General features: G+C 32.1%; 1 protein-coding gene across 4 annotated transcripts in view; it reads right to left on the bottom strand.

Moving 5' to 3' along the window:
- The window catches only part of ATRNL1 (attractin like 1), a 679,361-nt gene that overhangs the window by 431,243 nt on the left and 227,294 nt on the right, over positions 1-20,824 (bottom strand). For all 4 annotated transcript variants that reach the window (XM_029245362.1, XM_029245365.1, XM_029245364.1 and 1 more), the window contains 3 exons: positions 16,581-16,675; positions 12,846-12,924; positions 10,702-10,859 (listed from right to left, as the gene is read on the bottom strand). In XM_029245362.1, coding sequence (XP_029101195.1) covers positions 10,702-10,859; positions 12,846-12,924; positions 16,581-16,675 — 332 coding nt within the window. The remainder of the gene's footprint in view (positions 1-10,701; positions 10,860-12,845; positions 12,925-16,580; positions 16,676-20,824) is intronic.

Below are 20,824 nucleotides of genomic sequence, written 5' to 3'. Positions count from 1 at the left end.
GAAGGCTGTTTAGGTAATGATTGCACATATTAATACAACGCTTTTTCCTTAGTAGTGGGCTTATTATATCTGACTAAAGTTATTCTCAAATTTAACACACAAGGGAATGCTTTAATTGGACAATCTGTTGTCCAATTATATTCTGGAAAAAATGAGGACACATACGTATTAAAACTATGCAAATAGGGCTTCCCTGGTGGCACAGTGGTTGAGAGTCCGCCTGCCGATGCAGGGGACACGGGTTCGTGCCCCGGTCCGGGAAGATCCCACATGCCGCGGAGCAGCTGGGCCCGTGAGCCATGGCCGCTGAGCCTGTGTGTCCGGAGCCTGTGCTCCACAACAGGAGAGGCCACAACAGTGAGAGGCCCACGTACAGCAAAAAAAAAAAAAAAAGAAAAACTATGCAAATAACCACATTGATATAAAAGTAAAGAGACTTCCACTCTTTAAAAAAAAAAAGCACGTATTCCTGAATTCCGTAGGATCACTGAGAGCAAGATATCATTCAGAGTGTTTTATTTATTTGGCATTAGCAAAGATCAAGAAGAGAAAGGCCTTCATCGTATTATCTATCAGAAAAGAGAATATTAAAAATGATACCACAATATTCCCACCCAAAATCCCATCCACAATTAAAATTCTCTCATTAGTTCATGTAGCCCTATGTATTTAAGTATTATTCCATTGGACTGTGAAACAGCAATCTGTTTTCATTAACTTCACACATTTTGAAGCTACATTTTGGGCACATACAGATTCAGGATCGTGCCATCTTTCCAGTGTATCTGCTACCTCTTTATCATTGTGAAACATACCTCTTTAACTCTAGTAATGACTCTCGCTTGAAAGTTTACTTTGTGTGATCAATAGTTTTCTTTTGGTTAAGTCTGTATAGCATACTTTTGGTATACTTCTACTTTCAACCATTTTGAATCATTATATCTGAAGTTTGTCTCCTTTAAGTATCAGGTTTTATTCAATCCTGTATGACAGTTTTAGGCTTTTACTTGGTACATTTAGACTACTTAAATTTAATGTAATTACTGATATAGCTAGGTTATACTTATCTTCTTACTATGTAATTTTTATTTGAACCACCTTTGTTATACACCATTTTTCTCTTTTCATACCTTGCTGTGAGCTCATAAAATATTTCTATTTGTCAATTCAACTTCTCAATCAACTTATTTTTCTTTCCTTTCTTCTTCTTTAGATTTACCCTAGAAGTCATAACAACTAGAGACTCTTAAGATTTATTACTTTTACCATTTCACTGATATTGCTAGCACCTTAGACTACTTTAGTTCTATTTACCCCATTGCTCTTTGCATTACTTTCACCATCTATTTGTTGTTCTACAGAAATTTAAACTCCATGAGCTAGTTTTTAATCCAGTATTCATTTAAATTTACCGATTCTGTTACTCTTCATTTCCTCTCATGTTTCAATGTTTATATCTGAGATCATTTTAAAACTTTCCTCTGCTTAAAGTCCTCTCTGTAGTATTTCTTTTGGCTCCAATCTAATGTCAGTAAAATCCTTCAGATATTTTTGTTGTTGGAAAATGTACTTATCTGACCTTGATTTGGAAAATGTGTTTGTTGTTTATAGTTGACAGATATTTTCCGTCAGCACATTTTCTCCCCGCTAGTGGTTTCCATTGAGAAGTCACTTGTTGGTCCTGGGACAAGTAGGCTAGTCTAAGCGTGAAATTCTCATGGAGATGGCAGGAAGGCAAATGGAAACATGCAAGTCCTCTTAGGTTTTAGGCTCAAAACTTGCATATCCACACTACTGCCTCATTAAATTCTTCTCCATCTTCCAAAGCTCTTATTATCCCACACCACCACCCCAATCATTCTACACCATCACTTTTCTACCATACAATCTGATTTCCAGCGATTAAAAAAATCTGTTTGCTCCCTGATGAAAATTCTTTCATTAAACTTTGAAAACCCATCTCTCTTGCCTAGAATTCCCTCTCATACATCTGGTCCATGAACTCCTATTCATCATTCAAAATCTTGCTTCAATATAACTCTCTCCAAGATGCTTCCCTGCTTCAGTATCACCTCTGTAACATTAATAAAGGTGGATCTACAATTTAGACTCTCCAGTTCACAAATACCATTCACATTGATGTTAGCCACAGTGAATAGCTCAGATAACATTTTATGACTGAAACAAAACCAAAATATGTCCCTGAAATTTTATATAAAGGCTCTAGGAGAAAGTCTTTTCCCTTTTCTGTCCGGGATGACTAAATTAGGATTCTATAAATCCAACTAAAATAGAATAGAATACAGTCAACATACTTTGTGAAACAGAACCTACAAACAGAGAGGGAATAATTACATTAGCCAATTCAAAAATTATTTACATAACACAGTATAAAGAATGTCAAGGGACGCAGTTTTAGGTAAGATGGTCATAAGAGGAGACAGAGTTCCTGAAGTTCCCAGAGACATTTCCTTTGGATGCTCTGTTTTTCTAAGCCTGTAATATCCCTTGTGTTACTTCAAAGCTAATTTAAAGTTGGATTTCTTTACCTACAACTGAAAGAATGCTGATTAACATATTTTATGAGCTACTTGAGGGCAGAAACTACTTTGTGTACCATTTTATCCCCTAGCAAAGTATCCTGTGTGTGACTGAAATTTAAGAAATATCTGCTGGAGAGTGTAGCCAAAAATTTACATAAATGTTCAATATCCACCCCACTTCCATAGGAAGCGCTACTTTATATTAGCCTTTGACTGAATAAATACAGAATTAAATACTAAGTAAATAACAATCATTACCATTCCTTTATATTTTGTTAGTTTCCTGCAGAAATTTATCAAGTTCTATTATCATGCTAGTAAGTTTCATCCTATTAATAGCAATATTAGACCCAAATTGGATCAAGCCAAATGAAATATTTTTCTACTTTCTTACATATCAGTAAAAACTTCTCCTTATTCATCTAATACTTTTTAAATTGATCTGTTAAATCTGTTCAAACATATATGGGAACATTATAACTGAAAGTAGTCAAAAGAACTGAATAGGAAAAAGTACCACATAAAAGTATGAAAATACTATTGACATTAATTAAAGCAAAATCTATGTGAAATGTTTGGCTTACAAAAAGGATATGATACAAAGATGTTTTGTTATGCAAACAACAAATAATTAAATAACTCTTCATACATTTTTTATGCTATAGCATATAAAAAAGAATTAAATTACAAGTAGAAAGTTCTAAAGTAACTTGAAGTGTTTTCTTTCAGCTGTACACACAAAGTGCTCTCCCTGTGTAACAAGTCTACTGAAGCAAATATTTTATAAAAGTTAAAATGATCATAAAAGTTAAATGTTAATTTTTATCAGAAACCATTTTTGCTTGTTTGAAGCATCACTGATATAACTTTGTGAAAAGAAAAGAGTGATTTTTATCTTTGGACAGAGGATTCTTGGTACCTCATGGTCTGATGGATAGTTTTCAACAGGAATTGGGTTTTTTGTATTTTTTAATTTCAGCTACTTTTCAAAATAACTGCCTCCATAGAGTGTAGTTTGTAAATATTTATGAACAATTTCATCTATGGATTGTAAACTTTCTCATAACTTGCAGCTTCTTGGAATTTGCAATAGTGTGTGCTGAGGAAATCTAAAATATATAGACATATGTCTACAAACTGACTGCCATTTATCTGAAAAGTGCTTGAAAACTTAAATACAAGCTATTAATTAAAACAATTTACAAGTAAAAGCATAAAACACATACATAGTAACAGTCCCATCCTTCAGGAGAACAAATTTATGGCTACCATATTAATCCAATTACCATTCAGACTCAAAATTAAATGTAGGATTTCTACTTCCTTCCAAAATGGAGTGACAGGGAATGGATTTATCCTCCTGCCAAAACAACTAGTAAACCAGACAAAATGTATGAAACACTGGTGTTCAGGTATTGGATATCAAGCAATGCAGGACAATGATCCCTGAGTAGAGAAATAATGAGGTAAGCCTTCTAATGCCACAGATGATTGTGGATTTAAGCCTGGATCAAAAGGAGAGTGAACACAGGTGCAGTCCAAGGTGTAGCCAAGGTGGTTACAGTGTACAAGACAGTATACTGGAGAAGACAGAACTGCCCAGAGTCCCTGTGAGTCTTCAGGCAAATACTACTTACTGGTGAAAAAACTATCCAAGGCTGGAGAAAGAACCATATGAAAGGAGCAGAGAGAAGAATCCTCAAAACTCACATAGGGTTGGGAACAGTTCATGGTCCAACCAGTCAGAGGTGGATAACCTGTAATTCATGTCTCACAAAGTAGAGTACCCAGAAGGGCAGTACCTCAGGAATGGAAACATTAACCCTAGACTAAATTATGCTTTGTTCCTGCCGATCAAAGCACAAAAATAAGCCTTGAAAAGATCAAATTTTTCCAAGTAAATTAACTCCACTGCAGAAAAAAGCTAAAACTTATCTATCAAAATTAATAAATATCTAGCACCCGAAAAGGTAAAACGCAGAATGTCTGGCATCCAATCAAAATATGACTCATAAGGAAAGGCAAAATAAAACAATAGGAAAAAAACCTCAGAAATGACACAAATGATAGAATGTGCAGACAAGGACATTGAAAGAGTTATAGTAACTGTAATTCCATATGTTCAAGATGGCAGAAAATCGATGGACCATGTTAAATAGAAACATTTTTTCTAAAAACCTTATCAAAATTCTAGAAATAAAAAATATAATGTCTGAGATGAAAAATACACTGGATGAGATTAATATGAGATTGGATAATACAGAAGAAAAGATTAATGAACTTGAAGATATAAGTACCAAAAATATCCAAAGTGAAAGGGCAGAGAAAAGAAAAGAATGAATAAAAACCAAGAACAGAGCATTAGTGGGCAAAGGAACAATTTCAAGCAGTTTAATACACATACAATTGGAATTCCTAAAGAAGAAGAGGGAAGTGGGAAAAAAACAGAAATAATGGCTGAACATTTTCTAAATTTCGTGAAAACTATAATTTTATGAATTTATGAAGGTCAGTAAAACCCATGCACAAGAAACAAAAAACCCCACACCTATACACATCATAATCAAATTGGCCAAAATCAGTGATAAAGAGAAAAATATTTTTAATGCAGAAAGAGGAAAATGAGCCATTACATACAAAGGAACAGTAAGGTTAAACACATTTCTCATTAGAAACAACAGAAACCAAAGGACTGTATACAGAAACATCTTTAATTAAAGGAAAAATCTACAATTTAAAATTCTTTAACACCCCCCCAAAAAAAACTGAAATAACGATTTTTTCAGAAATACAGCCAGATATAATGCATTGTCAGCAGATCTGCACTAAAGTGTTAAAGGACGTCCCTTAGGCAGTAGGAAAATGATACTACATAGTACACACTGCTATATTTAAAACAGATAACCCACAAGGACCTACTGTATAGCAAGGGGAACGCTATGTTATTCTGTAATAACCTAAATGGGGAAAGAATTTGAAAAAGAATAGATAAATATATATGTATAACTGAATCACTTTGCTGTAGACCTGAAACTAACAGAATATTGTTAATCAACTATGCTCCAATATAAAATAAAAATTAAAGAAAAAAGAAATTTGGATTTACAAAAAGGAAAAAGAAATGATGAATATTAGAAACAGTAAATATGTAGGTAAAAGAGAAGATGTTTTCTTATTTTTAATACCTTTAAATAAAAGTATCAAAAATAGTAAAAGCGTAGTGTGAATTTTATAATACATGAAGCAGTAAAATATATTCAACAATGGCACAAAGGTCGGGGGAAGGAAATGAAAGTACACTTTTTAAGGTTAATACACAAAAAATGAGTGATGTAATATCTCTTATAGACAATGAAAAGTTTAAGATGTATATGATAAACTATAAAATAATCACTAAAATACCACAACAGAGTTGTAGCTAATAAGCCAACAAAAAGGATAAAATTAAATCATAAAAAATGCTGAATTAAAAAAATATGGCAGAAAAAATGAAAGAATGAGCAATGAACAAATAAGAAAAATAGAAAACAAATAGCAAGATGTTAGATTTAAACCCAAAGACATACAGTAATACCTCAAAGATACTGTAGGTTCAGTTCCAGACCACTGCAATAAAGCAAATATTGCAATAAAGCATTTAACATAACGTTTTTGGTTTCCCAGTGCATATAAAAATTATATTTGTAAAAAAAAATTATATTTGTACTATACTATAGTCTGTTAAGTGTGCAATAGCATTATATCTAAAAAAATGTATTGGGTTGGCCAAAAAGTTCATTTGGTTAATGAATATGTTGCTAGATAAAGTTCTTGATGAAAATGAAAAAATGTGTCTTTTATTTTTACTTAAAACCAAATGAACTTTTTGGCCAACACAATACATACTTAAATTTAAAAATTCTTTATTGCTGAAAATGCTAACCATCATCTAAGCCTTCACTGAGTCCTAGTAGTAACATCAAAGATCACTGATCACAGATCACCAAAACAAATATAATAATAGCAAAAACGTTTGAAATATCATGAGAATTACCAAAATGAGACACAGGGACACAAAGTGAGCAGATGTTTTGGAAAAATGGTGCCTATAGACCTGCTCAACTCAGGGTTGGCACAAACCTTCAATTTGTAAGAAATGCAGTGTCTGCAAACTGCAATTAAGGAAAGCTCAATAAAATGAGGTATGCCTGTAAATATATATACGTTACACGTACATGATTTAGGATTGGATGAAAAAGACAATTATATGCTACCTAAAATAAATCCACTTTAAATATAAAAGCACAAATAGGCTAAAGTAGAAGGATGAAAAGTAACATAGCATTCTAGCAGTAATTTTAAAAAGCTGGAGTGACTTTGCTATTAATATTTGGCAAAATAAATTTTTATTTCTTGTAAATAAATTTTAAAGCAAAGAATGTTACCAGGAATATAGAAAGTAATTTCCTAACAATAAAGAGGTCAAGTCACCAATTCATCAAGAACACATAAAAACCCTAAACATTTATCCATCTAAGTAAGAGAGCTTCAAAATACATGATGTAAAAACTGCTAGAACTACAAGAACAAATAAACTAACCTACAGTAACAGTCAGAGATTTCGACGCTCATTTTTCAAATTGACAGGGCATCAATGTGGACACTAGACGACTTGAAAAAGCGATCAACCAACCTGCCCTAATTGACATTTGTACAAGACTTCACCCAACAAGAGGAGAACACACCTCTTTTGCAACTGTCCAAGGAATATTTACCAAAATAGATTCATATCTGGGTGCTATGGTCTTCGAAAGGTGATTAGGTAGGTCGTGAGGGTAGATTGCTCATGAATGGGATTAGTGCTCCTATAAAAGCAGTCCCACAGAGCTCCCCACCTTCTTCCATCATGTGAGGACACAACAAGAGGGCACAGGCTATAAAACAGGAAAAGGGCCATCACCAAAACCTGACCATTCTGGTGCCTTGACCTTGGACTTCCCAGCCTCCAGGACAGTAAGCAATGAATTTCTGTTGTTTATAAGCTACCCAGTCAATAGTATGTTTTCATAGCAGCCCAAATGGACTAAGACACTAGGTTTATTCATTTTCTATTGCTGTAGTAACCAATTAACACAGTGTTAGTGGCTTAAGACAATTCATATTTACTGTCTTATAGTTCTGTATGTTAGAAATCTGATAGAGGTTTCAGCGGACTAAAATCAAGGTGTCAGCAAGGCTGCATTTCTTTTTAGAGGTTCTAGTGAAGAATCTGTTTCCTCAACTTTTGCAGCTTCTAGAGTCTATATTCCTTGGCTCGAGCCCCCTTCCTCCATATTCAAAACCAGTAATGTTGCTTCCCTCTAACCATTCTTCTGTAGGCACATCACCCTCTGACCCTGACCTCAGCCGAAAATGGTTACATTAAGATTCATGTAGTTAGGTTGGTCCATCCCAGTAACTCAGAGTAATCATCTTAATGTCCTAAACTTAATCACATCTTCAAAGTCCTCTTCGTCCATGTAAGATAATATATCCACAGATACCAGAGATTAGGACGTGGTAACCTTTGTGGAACCATTATTCTGCCAAAAACACTGGACCATAAGTCTCAATAAATTTTTAAAATTCAAATCAAAAAAAAATTCAGATCATTCAAAATATATTCTGTGACTACATTGGAATTAAATTAGAGATAAGTGACAGAAGCATTTCTAGAAATTCTCTAAATAGTTGGAAATAAAATATCCCACTTTTAAATACCCCACTGATCAAGGAGGAAATCAAAAAGGAAATTAGAAAGTATTCACCTTAAGACATCAGAAAAAGAAGAGCAAATTAATGTCAAGGAAGCAAAAGAAAGGGAGTAATTAGAGAGAAGAAATTAATGAAATAAAAAATAGAAAAATAAATGAAACTGATAACTCTCTAAGCAGACTGACCAAGAAAAGAAAAAAGGAAAGGGGAAACTAATTACCAATACCAGGAATTAGATGACATCAGTGGATGATATGTGAATATTGTTAAAAATCTTTTGCCAATAAATTCTACAAATTAGATAAAATGGGAAAGACACAACTGAGAGACACAAACGGACAGAGCTCGCTCAAGAAAAAATAGATAACCAGAAAAGCTCTCAATCTATTAAGGAAATTAAAGTTGTAGTTAAAACATTCCCATAAAGAAAATCACAAGTTCAAATTCATTCAATGTTGAATTCTACCACAAATTTAAGAAGGAAATAATATGGATTCTATATCAATTCTTTCAGAAAATTACACAGGAAGGAATACTTCCCAATTTATTTTATAAGGCCAGCAGTACCATGCTACAAAGTCAACAAGATTATAATAATAGAAAACTACAAACTAACATGCCTCATAAACATAGGTACAGAAATTCTTAAAATTTTAACAAATCAAATGCAACAATATATTAAAGGTATAATACAAAATGACTAAGTGGAGCTTACCCCTGATTAGTAAGGATGGTTAAACATTCAAAAATCAATGTAATTCAATTCTATTAGCAAATAGATCTCAAGTCAAATAATTTTACTATTTTACGCTTAAAAATGGAAAGTTTATTACAGTTCTGTAAACAAACACACATACTCATCTGCCTTAATATAACATATCCCATAGGACTAATGTGATGATTTTACTCAAGGACTAAGAACTGGGCTCTACCTATCTTGACCATCACGGTTATTTTCCACATTTTATTATTTTGGGAGAGTGGGATATTTTAACTTCATTATTCAAATTCTGGTTTGGCTTCCAGAATATATTACTAGTATGATCTCAAAAGAAAATCCAATTTAGAAAGTTAATTTCTAACCAGTAAATATTCATGAACATTCTAAAGTAACTGTAATTTGCTTAAAAATAAAATTAGATAGCCATGAAATAAAGGGCAGGAAACAATTAAAAAATGTAACAATTCTTTCAATTTTAATTACTATTTAATAAGCTCAAGGATGAGCCCTTTTGTCACCTTCAATCATAATCTGAATAAAACAAGTGAAATCCGATTAACGTTTCTATATAAATCTTAGAAAAATGAAATGATATATCCAGCATCCTCAAAGTCAAAATTCTAAAAACCTACAAGGAAATATTTCTGGCATTCTTTTTTTACTATATTAGCATCTAATTCAATCACAATGAAGAAGTAACTTTATCAAATTAATTTCTATTACTATTTACTGAGTAGTAATTTGTACTAATATTTCTTGAACAGGTAAGTAATTTCCTTAACTTAGACATGGAATCAACCTTACAATAAGAATTTTTCCAGCAAATAAGTGATTTTTACAAAATCACTCAGTCCTCTCACAAATCACATAGAAATTAATATAAATAAAACATGCAAAATTTTCTATATAAAAGAAGAGTAAATGATCTGTAATTTTTTAAAGATTATAAAACATAATGGCTCAGCACAGAGCTTGGCACACGTGAGCTATTTAGTAAACTAATTTGAATTCATTCTAATCAAACAGTCATAAAAGGATGAATAAATAAATCCCAACATTAAAACATATAGACTTTTTCTTTTATAAAAGCGTAAATTAAGTATACAAACCTTGACTATTTCAACATAGAAAGAACATCCTAAATGTTCCTAGCAATAAATCAAAAGCCTTTAGCAGCCTATCACTAAACACAATAAAAATGAAATATACAACATATATAGAGTAGATAAAGAAATCAATAGTGAAAGGTAGTGAGCCTTAAAGAATTAACTATTAGGTACTGCTAATCCTAAATTTTTAATGAAGGTCTGAATTATGTTCAGTATATAATAAAGATTACTAAACACAGCAAATGATTTCAAGTTGGACTGTAAGAAAAGAGTATCTATTTGACCCTCAAAGAATAAAATTAATCAGAAAATACAAACAATGTAGTTATTTCAAGATTTGATGCATTTTTAAAGAATATAATCTCAATGAAAAATTAGTACATTCTTTGGTTAATTCAATATTATTTGTGTAAACATTTTTTACGAAGACATTCATCATCGCAGACATTCACTGTATCCTTTGTATGGAGGGTCAATACTTGTTTTCATATTGCTCAAAATATACAAATCTTTATCACCTCTTTGAACAAAAACAGCATTCTTTTTGTAATGAAAATACTCAGTGGTCATTAGATTAAATACTATTAACACTTACCTGTATTTTAATGGGCCATGAAAAGTTGCTGACGTACACATAGAACGTAATGTTTGGATTGCTTCTAAAGTTAAATTTTTCATAGGAAAAACTATCTCTGTATTCTTTTATATTAGTCTTGGAAACTATAGGAGTCTCCTCCCCAGATATTGTTCCAGCTAAAATGTAAATAATAATAACAAATTTAAATAATTCATATTAGGAAACAGGTATCTTTATTAACATAATATATACATATATATGATATTTACTTAATTTTTGTAACTATACTTATAAGAACATAACTATCCAAATAAAGTCATGTTTTACAACTTAGAATGACGAAGAAAAAAGAAAATGAGATTTGTCATACATATTGATATAATGGAAACAGATTTAGTATAAAAATTATTTTTTACAATGATTAAGTGATACACTGATTAAGTGCTACGTACTAGGCACTGGCTTAGAGACTTTATATTCTATTCTAAAAAAAAATTTATCCCAGAGATATTCCAGCTCTGTTTTTCAAACTGAAAACTGAGCCTCAGAAAGATTAAGACACTTGCCTTAAGTTTATAGCTACTGAACAGTAAAGTCCTTTTTGGAACTCAGGTATATAAGGCTTCAGAAACTGAGTTTTTTCTACTTCTCCACAGAGCCTTTCAAAACAAATCAGGACATATTTCACATGTCTCAATCCAATTTAAAAATGGAAAAGAAATCAAATTTTTTTGTTTACCACAAATTGAACCACCACTACTTTGAATAAATTGGGAGGATATAATTTAAAATATGAGTTAAACGTTCAATTAGTTAAACACATATTGGGTACTCAATAAATATTTACTGAAATTAACCAAATGGAAGAAAGAATTTCCAACAATCTTACCAAGACCTCCACCTTAACAGTAAAAATAATTAGGATACTGAGCAACTGAATTAATTTCTAACTGATGACCTCTTCCAAAATAACCTTGGATGCTTTTTTAAAATGCAGATTTCCTGATGACATCTTCCAAACTGATAAATCAAAATTTCTGAGATTTGGTTCTGGGACTCTGAAGGTTACAAGTGATCTCTTGCATATTAAAACCACTGTTCTAAAGTGATTACACAGGTTTTATGTATTTATGTTGACAAATTTTAAAACTCTTGTAGAGTCAGTTTATTATGCAGAATTTCAAATTTACAGTACAAGTTATCATGAATTCTTATTAATGAAACTCACAGAGCCAAGATTTCACTATATGTTTGCACTATTGGAACAAAATATCTACATAATTGTCTAATCTTTTCCATTTTTACACATGTAATATAAAATCTGGAATTGCAAAGACCTCTTCACTCTTGACTTCTGTTTCCATTATTCTACATATTAAAATAGCATAATAACTTAATTTTAAGAAATCAAATATGGATTTCTAAGGATCCACATATTTTCTTTAAAAAGCTTCCAGCACTTTTATGCAACAGTGTATCTTTTACATAGAAAGTAGAAAGCAATAGAATTTCCTAAAATGTAAATATAAAACGGTGAGAATACTTTTTCATAATACAGCATACAGATTTGTACTTCTTCTTAGTTATGTTTCTTAAAAGTTAACAATTTCAACTTATAAACCTTATTATGGAAGAACTATTAAGTGCAGGGGTTTTTTACCCTCTCTCAGCACCAAAGCTGACAAAGGTAGAGGGTAAGCTTAAAAGTAATAGATAATTTGGTAATTTATCAGCATATACAGAAAAAATTCACTGTCTTATATCAATAGTAAGGTCAATAATTAAATTTATAGCTTCAATGGTGAATCAAGTAATTGAAATTTCAGCCTCTTTAGTCATTAAAGAAGTAATCTATCTTAATTAAAATCACAGGAATTCATAACACTGTCATAAAAAAAATTAAGTAGTGTAAAATGTTGTTATCTACCTAATTTTAATTGAATTAGGGAGAAAGTTAACACTGTAATGAAGCTTTATTAATAATGCTACTTATTATTTTTACCTGAAACAGCAGGTATTATTATATGCATAATTATGGCATATAGTATATATATGCCATATAATATTTTTAATTTCAATTATTTAAATTAACATAAAAGGTCATAGAACACCCTACGTATAGGAACAAAAGTGAAAGACACATGACAACAAAATTCTCTTACCTGTTGAACCAACTGACCATGTAATGTTGAGATTAAAGTTGTTTGATGCATTAATTGAAATATCCAAATTTTTGTTTGACTACCAAGAAAGAAAATATTGTGGTTAAAAAAATCAAATTATACTAGATAGATATGTTTACTGTTTTAATTATGTCCATGCTATATTTCTCAAACTGTAAACATCATGTCAATACTCAAGTGAGAAAGTGTCGACGCCAATTACACTTTTTTAATGAAAAAATATAGGTGATAAATTCAAAGGTATATTTAAAGTTCTCATTTATCTTCCCTACTATGATCTGGCCATCTCTATGTAAGCCAGAGGCTGCTATAATTCAATATTTTAGCAATTGTGGCTTCGTATTAATTAAGTCAGGTTCATGAGGCAACAAAATGAGTTTATAAAGACTGTGCATCATTGAGTCAGGCGACCTTGGGTTCAAATCTTAGCTCTTTAATGTTCATGCTGATTGATACAGGGAAGGTTACCGCTCCTCCCCGAAAATCAGTTTCCTTATCTCTGAAATGGGGATTTCATGACTTTCCTAAAGACTTTCTTGTGAACATTAAATAAGATTCTTCATCTTCTTCCTTACCAGGGGACTTCCTTACCAGAATCAAGAAGGCATGATTGCTGACCTCTGAGAAGGGGTTGATTTTTTTATTATTAATGGAGTGGTTCAAAAATAGTTGCTTTTCTACAAAAACAAAACATGGTAGAAACAATGTACCCCTAAGAAAACTTAAATCATTATTTTTATCTTGAAGTCACATCTTCATGATTGTGTGTGCCTTATTTTGGGTCGGGGAAATGTGAGAATAACTGGTATTATTGCTAGAAAGGTCACACAAAATTTGCAACTGATATAGGAAACTATAGAACTCTTCTTGAATTTTTAGTTCATCCTCTCAAGTTTAGGCATTACTGAAATATGTGGTACCATAACTAAAGCCCTATAAAATACATTTACGGTCAAGGAAATATACTGGACTGGAAGAGGTAATACTGTGACTACCACAGTAAATGAAAAATTAGTCATTTAGAACATTATTGTTAGATGTGGATAAATTCAGCAAGATATTACACAAGAAACTACTCCAGAAATTGTTCACATGAAAGCATTGGCTGGAGATGATGTACAGTGGGTTAGAATTATATCTGTTTTCAAAATATAATAAATGCATAAATAATGTAGGTACCTATTTTTTAATTTTTTTTGTAGGATAAGTAGGAAACCCAGACCAATAATCCATTTTAATTTCAGAAATTGTTCCAAGTTGAATTCCTCTTTAATTATAAATTGTATAAATATAATTATAAATTAGTTATAATGATGTTACAAGCATCCTTGGTGGCACTTCTCATGATAGTTTAGTGTCCTTCAGTTTCCAAAAACATGTGTCTGGGCTCTTGGCTTCAACTGAACAACACAGCAGAAAGTAAAACTGAAAGCTGTGACATTTGTAAGAATTCAAGTTTTTCTGGAAATTGAAGGAGGAGAGGATAGCCAAGAGAGAAGCAAACTAGAATTATGGCTAATCTGAGCCTATGTGTATGACACTATGGATCATATTGGAGAGAAGTATTACTCACACCCACATTGTGAGTCAGATATCCCACTTATATTAAATGTCTTATATCCTCAATGAACTCTACAAGTACCATTAAACATTCAAGAAGCCAAAGGTAAAGACTAAATTCTGATTCATGCTGCAACATGGATGAACACTGGAAACACTGAAACATTAGGCTAAGTGAAATAAGCCGAACACGGAAGTACAAATGTTGTATGATTACACATATGAGGTACCTGGAACACAGAAACTGATAGAGAATGATAGAGAAAGTAGAATAAAGGTTACCAGAGGCTGGGGGTAGGGGAGGAATAGGGAGTTATTGCTTAATGGATACAGAAATTCTATTTGGACTGATGAAAAATTTTGATGATGGATTGTGGTAATGGTTGCATAACACTGCAAATGTACTTAAATGCCACCAAATTGTATACCTAAAAATGGTTAAAATTATAAATTTTACTTTATGTATGTTTTACCACAATAAAAAAGAAGTCTACAGTGTTTACAATGCACTTATTAAAACATTCTTATTATACAGAAAATGTAGTTTCTGACATTAATATGTCTTTATAAAAATACACACCATCAGTGAAGAGAGTATTATACTTGTAAGAAGACATCCTCAAAAAGCCTTATTTAAAAGTCAAAACTTTAAATGTAGTCCCAAGAATGTAGGCATCGCTTAAAATCTAAGGAATAAGGAGTATTTCCCTATTTTGGGGAAAGAGGGCTCTTACTTTACTAGAAAATGAAAATTTAAATTATACTATCTTTTGGCAAATTCAGTAAAATATTTTAGAGGAAAGAAGCTAGCGAATGCCAGGATACATTTTGAGGTTCCACCTATTTGAAAAACTATTAAAATATATGATATAGATTTAGTAAGCTGGATTAATGTATACTAAGAATACAGCATTTGAGAAAGAGTGACATCAGCAAGATGGTGGAATAGGAGGTCCCAGCGCTCATCCCTGACAAAAAGAAAACAATCTAACAATGATAGATGGACCAAAACACCTTTATGACAGGACCAAAATCCAGTTAAGAAGTTGCAGGACAAAAAAATGAATACAAAACTGAGAATAGCCACATTATAATGGGTAAAAAGAACAATTTCACTTTACCAAGGTCAGCACCTCCCCCAAGCCAGCGCAGCTCAACATCAGAAAGATCGACTTGGCCAATGACTGCTCCCTCAGGGGAAAGAGAGAGTGTAGGATATATCCAACATGATTGTCCTTTAATTGTACTGCCCAAAGGACCTATTTCTGTCTCCACTATGACAGAGAGCACTGAGAGAACAAGCATGTGTGGACATCTGACATCAGCTAAGAGAAAACAAACAAAATGTGGGTGGCTCACTAGAGCCAACATGACTCAGAGAGATTGTGAGAAGGTGCACAACCCTGAGAACTTCTCCCCCAGAAGAAGTTGTTAAAGGATACAAACTTGCAAAGAGTAGGTAAACCCTAGAGATCTAAGGCACAGTATAGTGATTATAGACAACAAATACTGTATCATAAACTTCAAAGTTGCTAAGAGACTAGATTTTAATTATTGCCCCCCCAAAATTACAATTATGTGACATGACAGAGGTGTTAGCTCATGCTATGTTTGTAATCATATTGTAATATATGCACATATTAAATCAGCATATTATACAGTTTAAACTTACACAATGCAATATGTCAATTACATCTCAATAAAAATATTTTTTTAAAACCTAGCATTCATATAACTCAGATAAAACAGTTGATTTAGAAAAAATATAATGAAAACTTACTACTATGTAACAGTATATTTTTAAAAAAAGAAAATATATATAAGATAGCCTGTGTTTTGAAGCTTTGGGTTATATTTTCAAAAAGACTACTCCCAGTTTCAGAACGTAATTAAAAGCATAAACACTGTTGTAAGCCTGAAAAATAATAGAAATAATGCATAAATTGTAGGACTATTTACAAAATCTGAAATATCAAGCTCACAAATTCTGTGAATCACAAAGATAACTAGGTCTTACGAAAAGAAAAAATTAACAGGATTAGTCTTTCTACAAAAGCCCTACAGTGTGATAATTCTGAGAAGAGGTACAATTACAATGAAAGATGATGAAAAGCTGTATCCGTTGATATTTTAAAAGTTAAATTATCTTCTCACCTGTTCTGGGTTTGCTATGAAGTTTATGGCAGTATGATGGCGATCATCTTCCTGTAGTAAGCTGAATGTAAACTGATAATCAATCAAAAGGCTGTCTGTAGGGAAAAAAAAAAAACAATCCTGATATGTACTTTTAAAAATTGACAAAAGTTAGGTGAAAATATATTGCATATCAGATTTGAAAATTATTATCATTAATTCTTAGTGGCCTATTCAAGACTGGCAAACTATAAATCTTTGTTATCAAGCAACAAAAAGCAAAATATAGATATGAAAGTAGTCCTAGCTCTTCAAAATTCTATTTATTACTTCTCTTGCTATTATAAAGGTTCTACAAACACTGTAGCCATTCTGGAAACTACACAAGAGCATAAAATAAAGTCACCCACAATCTTACAATCAGAGAAAAATACAGGTAACACTTTGGTGCATTTTATTCCAGTTATAATTCTGTAGATAGAAACACGGGGAGACATTTTGGTATCCTAGTTTCATAAAATCAAAATTCTTTGAAAACATGAATTTTAATAGCTAAATAATATTTCATCACATGCCATAATGCATTCACTTGGACCTATTATTGTAGTAATTTTTACTTTCAGCAGTTTTTAAATGACTCTGTGATAAGCATCATTCTACAAAAGTGACTCTTATTAACAATTGGTAAAAAGAATTCAGTGGTAAACATTTTTAAATTTTGTCCATGTATAATAATACTGAAACCAAGGTGAAACATTTAAATGTTATAGGTCATGAATAGCTTCACGTGTTATGAGTGAAGTATCACTCATAATGTTAAACTGCCACCTTTTATGGGTCAGAAAATAAAGGATCAGAAAATAAAGGAATTAAAACATAATTCTGAACCAGTTCATGTAGGTCAAATCTGAAAAAGCCTCCCAGAATAGAACAGAGATGAAAATCACTGAAGAGGAATATTAGACATACAAATTTTCAACATATGCAGGGAAAGTGTTGTTAAAAGCAGACAATCATAACAAATTGAAAGGAGCACATATATGTTAAATATATGATAAAAAAATCTGTTGAAGATTCAAACCTAAATGTTAAAAGGAAATGCCCTGCATAAAAGATAAAAAGATATTATTTGGCCATAAAGAAGAATGAAGTACTGATACCTGCTATAACGTGGATGAACCTTGAAAACATTATGATAAATAAAAGAAGCCATCACAAAATCTACATATTCCATGATATCATTTATACGATATTTCAGAGTAGACAAATCTTTAAAGAGAGAAAAAAGGTTGCCCAAGGCTAGGGGAAAGGAGAATGAGGAGTGACTGATAATATGTACTGGGTTTCTCTTAGGAGTGAGGAAAATGCTATAAATTAGATAGTGGTGATGTCTGCACAACCTTGTGAATATACTAAAAAAATCACTGAATGTACACTTTAAAAGAGTGAGACTTTAGGTATACGAATTATATCTCAATAAAGTTGTTATTAAAAAAATAGACATCCAGGCATATCCATATGGGCATGTGCACACATGCGCGTGCGCGCACACACACACACACACACACACACATATATTCATACAAACAAATTAGTTATTTAGAAAGCAAGATTAGGCAAGATGCTAGGTGATCTTGAGTAACAACATGTCAAAAGACAAGAAACTGAAGCAATATTTTATGAAATATATATACTCAACCATCCTGTCTACATAGAAAAACAACATAATGATAACTCCACATAAGCAATGCCCTAAAATATAAGATCTACATACTCATCCTGAAAAAAAATTATTTATACAAATACTACAACTAAGAGACAAATACAGATATGGAAATAGCATAGCAAAAAGGTCTGTCAGTGAACAGATGACAGATTTCAAGTTAGCATAAAAGAAGAAAACAAAGTTAACTTTCTTATGTCTAAAATCAGATTGTTGACGAAGAAATATAACACAACTAAAAAGCTACTAAAATAATAAAAAATTTCAGTATGTGGCCAGATATAATATAAAAATATAAATACCTACAGTTCTTATTTGGGGGCCATTTTAACACAAAAAACCCACACCACCTTAATTGCTATAACTATATAGTCAGCCCTAACATCTAAGATCTCCAGACCACTTTCAATGTATATCCTCTGCTTATAATAAAGCTATCCTGAGAGTACAGAGTATTCGAGTCCTATAAGCCTTCTTGGAACTTGAACACAACGTAATTAATGCATAATTAAAGTACACGCAGAAATTGAAATCAAGAATGATGTCAAGAGAGATAACAGGCAGGTGAAAAAGTATTAAACGGATAGAAGATTAAATGGGCCACACAGGATTTCAGTGCAAGGCAGCAACAAGGAGAGGTAAAATATTGCTTCAAAGGAGATGAAATTTTGCAGTGAGTGAAGAAAAGCGGTTATTTGCCAACTCAAAGGAAGAAAGGTTGATACTATTTCTATGTCTAGATTCTAAGGGGTCGACACTGGGAAAGAAAAAACAGTCAACACTTCCCCTAGAGAAGAGTCACGTTTCAGGATACAAGTTTCTGTTAAAGCAAGATAGTAGAGTTTCAAAAAGAGAGTAATAATATACTTGGTGGTTTAATTTAAAAAATAATAACATTTTTTAAAAGAAAGAAAGATTAATGCCCCAGAACCAATGAGCATACTTAGCTCCCAGGTTCTTCTTTCTAAACACCATTCTCCAATATAAGGAACCATGGCTTCTTGGAAAAATGGTTGATTATAGGGCTAGGGCTGGAAAGTACAATATGAGTCTGAAATTTCTTATAGTGTCAAAAAATAAGGAAGTACTCAGAGAATGATAGAGTCTTGCCAAAACAACAGAGGAGGCAATTTGAGGGAGTTCCCAATGGCCAAATCTAGAGCAATTTCAGCTGTAAAATAAGTAACAATAGCAATTTATCATAAGCCACAATATGTGTGTGTGTGTATCTCCATGGGTCCGTACCGATAAATACAAATAAGTGAATAAACAAATAAATGAAGGAGAAGAGACAGCTCTTCCTTATAGTTAATAAATGTAGAGGAAACAGAAGAAATAACAGAATAGAAAATCACCATTTGGCAAGAACATCAATGTATGGTAAAAATAGTGGGTGATAGTATGGTGAGAAATAGGACATTTACACAATTTCAAAGAATGTCCCCATAATACACTCACTAAATACAATAAAAACAGTAACTTTAGAGTGGAAAAACTGGTAGACATTGTGCATTAACAAGCGACCAAAGACAACACCACCAATAATGGAACAAATTGATATCATATGCTTCCCGACAGGATGCACTGAGAAAAAACACACATCACTTCTGTGGTATCCTTACTAAAAATGCATAACCTGAATTTCATCGTGAAAAAACATCAGACAAAACCAAATTGAGGGATATTCTATAAAATAACTGTCCAATACTTTCCAAGGGTCAAAGTCATAAAAAAAAGTGCACATTTTTTGTAAATCTGAAATTATTTCACATGGAAAATTTTAAAAGAGCTTTTAAAAAAGCTGCCTATATGTCCTCAAGTTTCATTCATGTCATATATTACAGGATTTCCATTCAACCATCAATGAACATTTAAGCTATTTCTACATCTTGACTCTATTAAACAGTGTGGCAATGAACACTGTAATGCTATTATCTCTTCAAGATCCTGATTTCAACTCTTTTGGATAAACACCCAGAATGATATTGCTGGAGCTCAGTGAAATAAAACAGTCACAGAAGGACAAATACTGCATAATTCTACTTATATGAGGTATCTAAAATAGTCAAGCCCATAAAATTAGAGAGTAGCAAGATGGTTGCCATGGGCTGAGAGGAGGGGAAAAACAGGAGTTGATAATCAACAGACATAAAGTCTCAATTATGCAAGGTGAATAAAAATTTGTTGAGGATAGATTTCATGTCAAAAATAAGATAATTTTTATTTGATTTTAGAACTGCCAATATGGAAAAAAACAATGAATAAAATTAATTTAAAGGTATGATATGCTGGTAGTTACAAGAGAACAGATGACATACCTAAAGATATTAAGGACAAATTAAAGAAAAATAATTCTGAGAAATATTTCCTTTGTCATGCCATGTTTGGAAAAGAAATAAATACACTAAAAGTGTATATTAGCTTCTTATTGCTGCTGTTACAAATTACCAGAAACTTAGTGGCTTAAAGCAACATGAATTTATTCTCTTACAGTTCTGTAAGTCTGAAGTCCAAATGAGTCTTACAGGGTAAAACCAGTGTT

This window comes from Monodon monoceros, unplaced genomic scaffold (assembly GCF_005190385.1).
Source record: "Monodon monoceros isolate NGI ecotype Baffin Bay Population unplaced genomic scaffold, NGI_Narwhal_1 Super_Scaffold_4, whole genome shotgun sequence".
NCBI classification, from domain to species: Eukaryota; Metazoa; Chordata; class Mammalia; order Artiodactyla; family Monodontidae; genus Monodon; species Monodon monoceros.
Note: the sequence above shows the minus strand (reverse complement) of the source record. Positions and strands in the feature narration are given on the sequence as shown.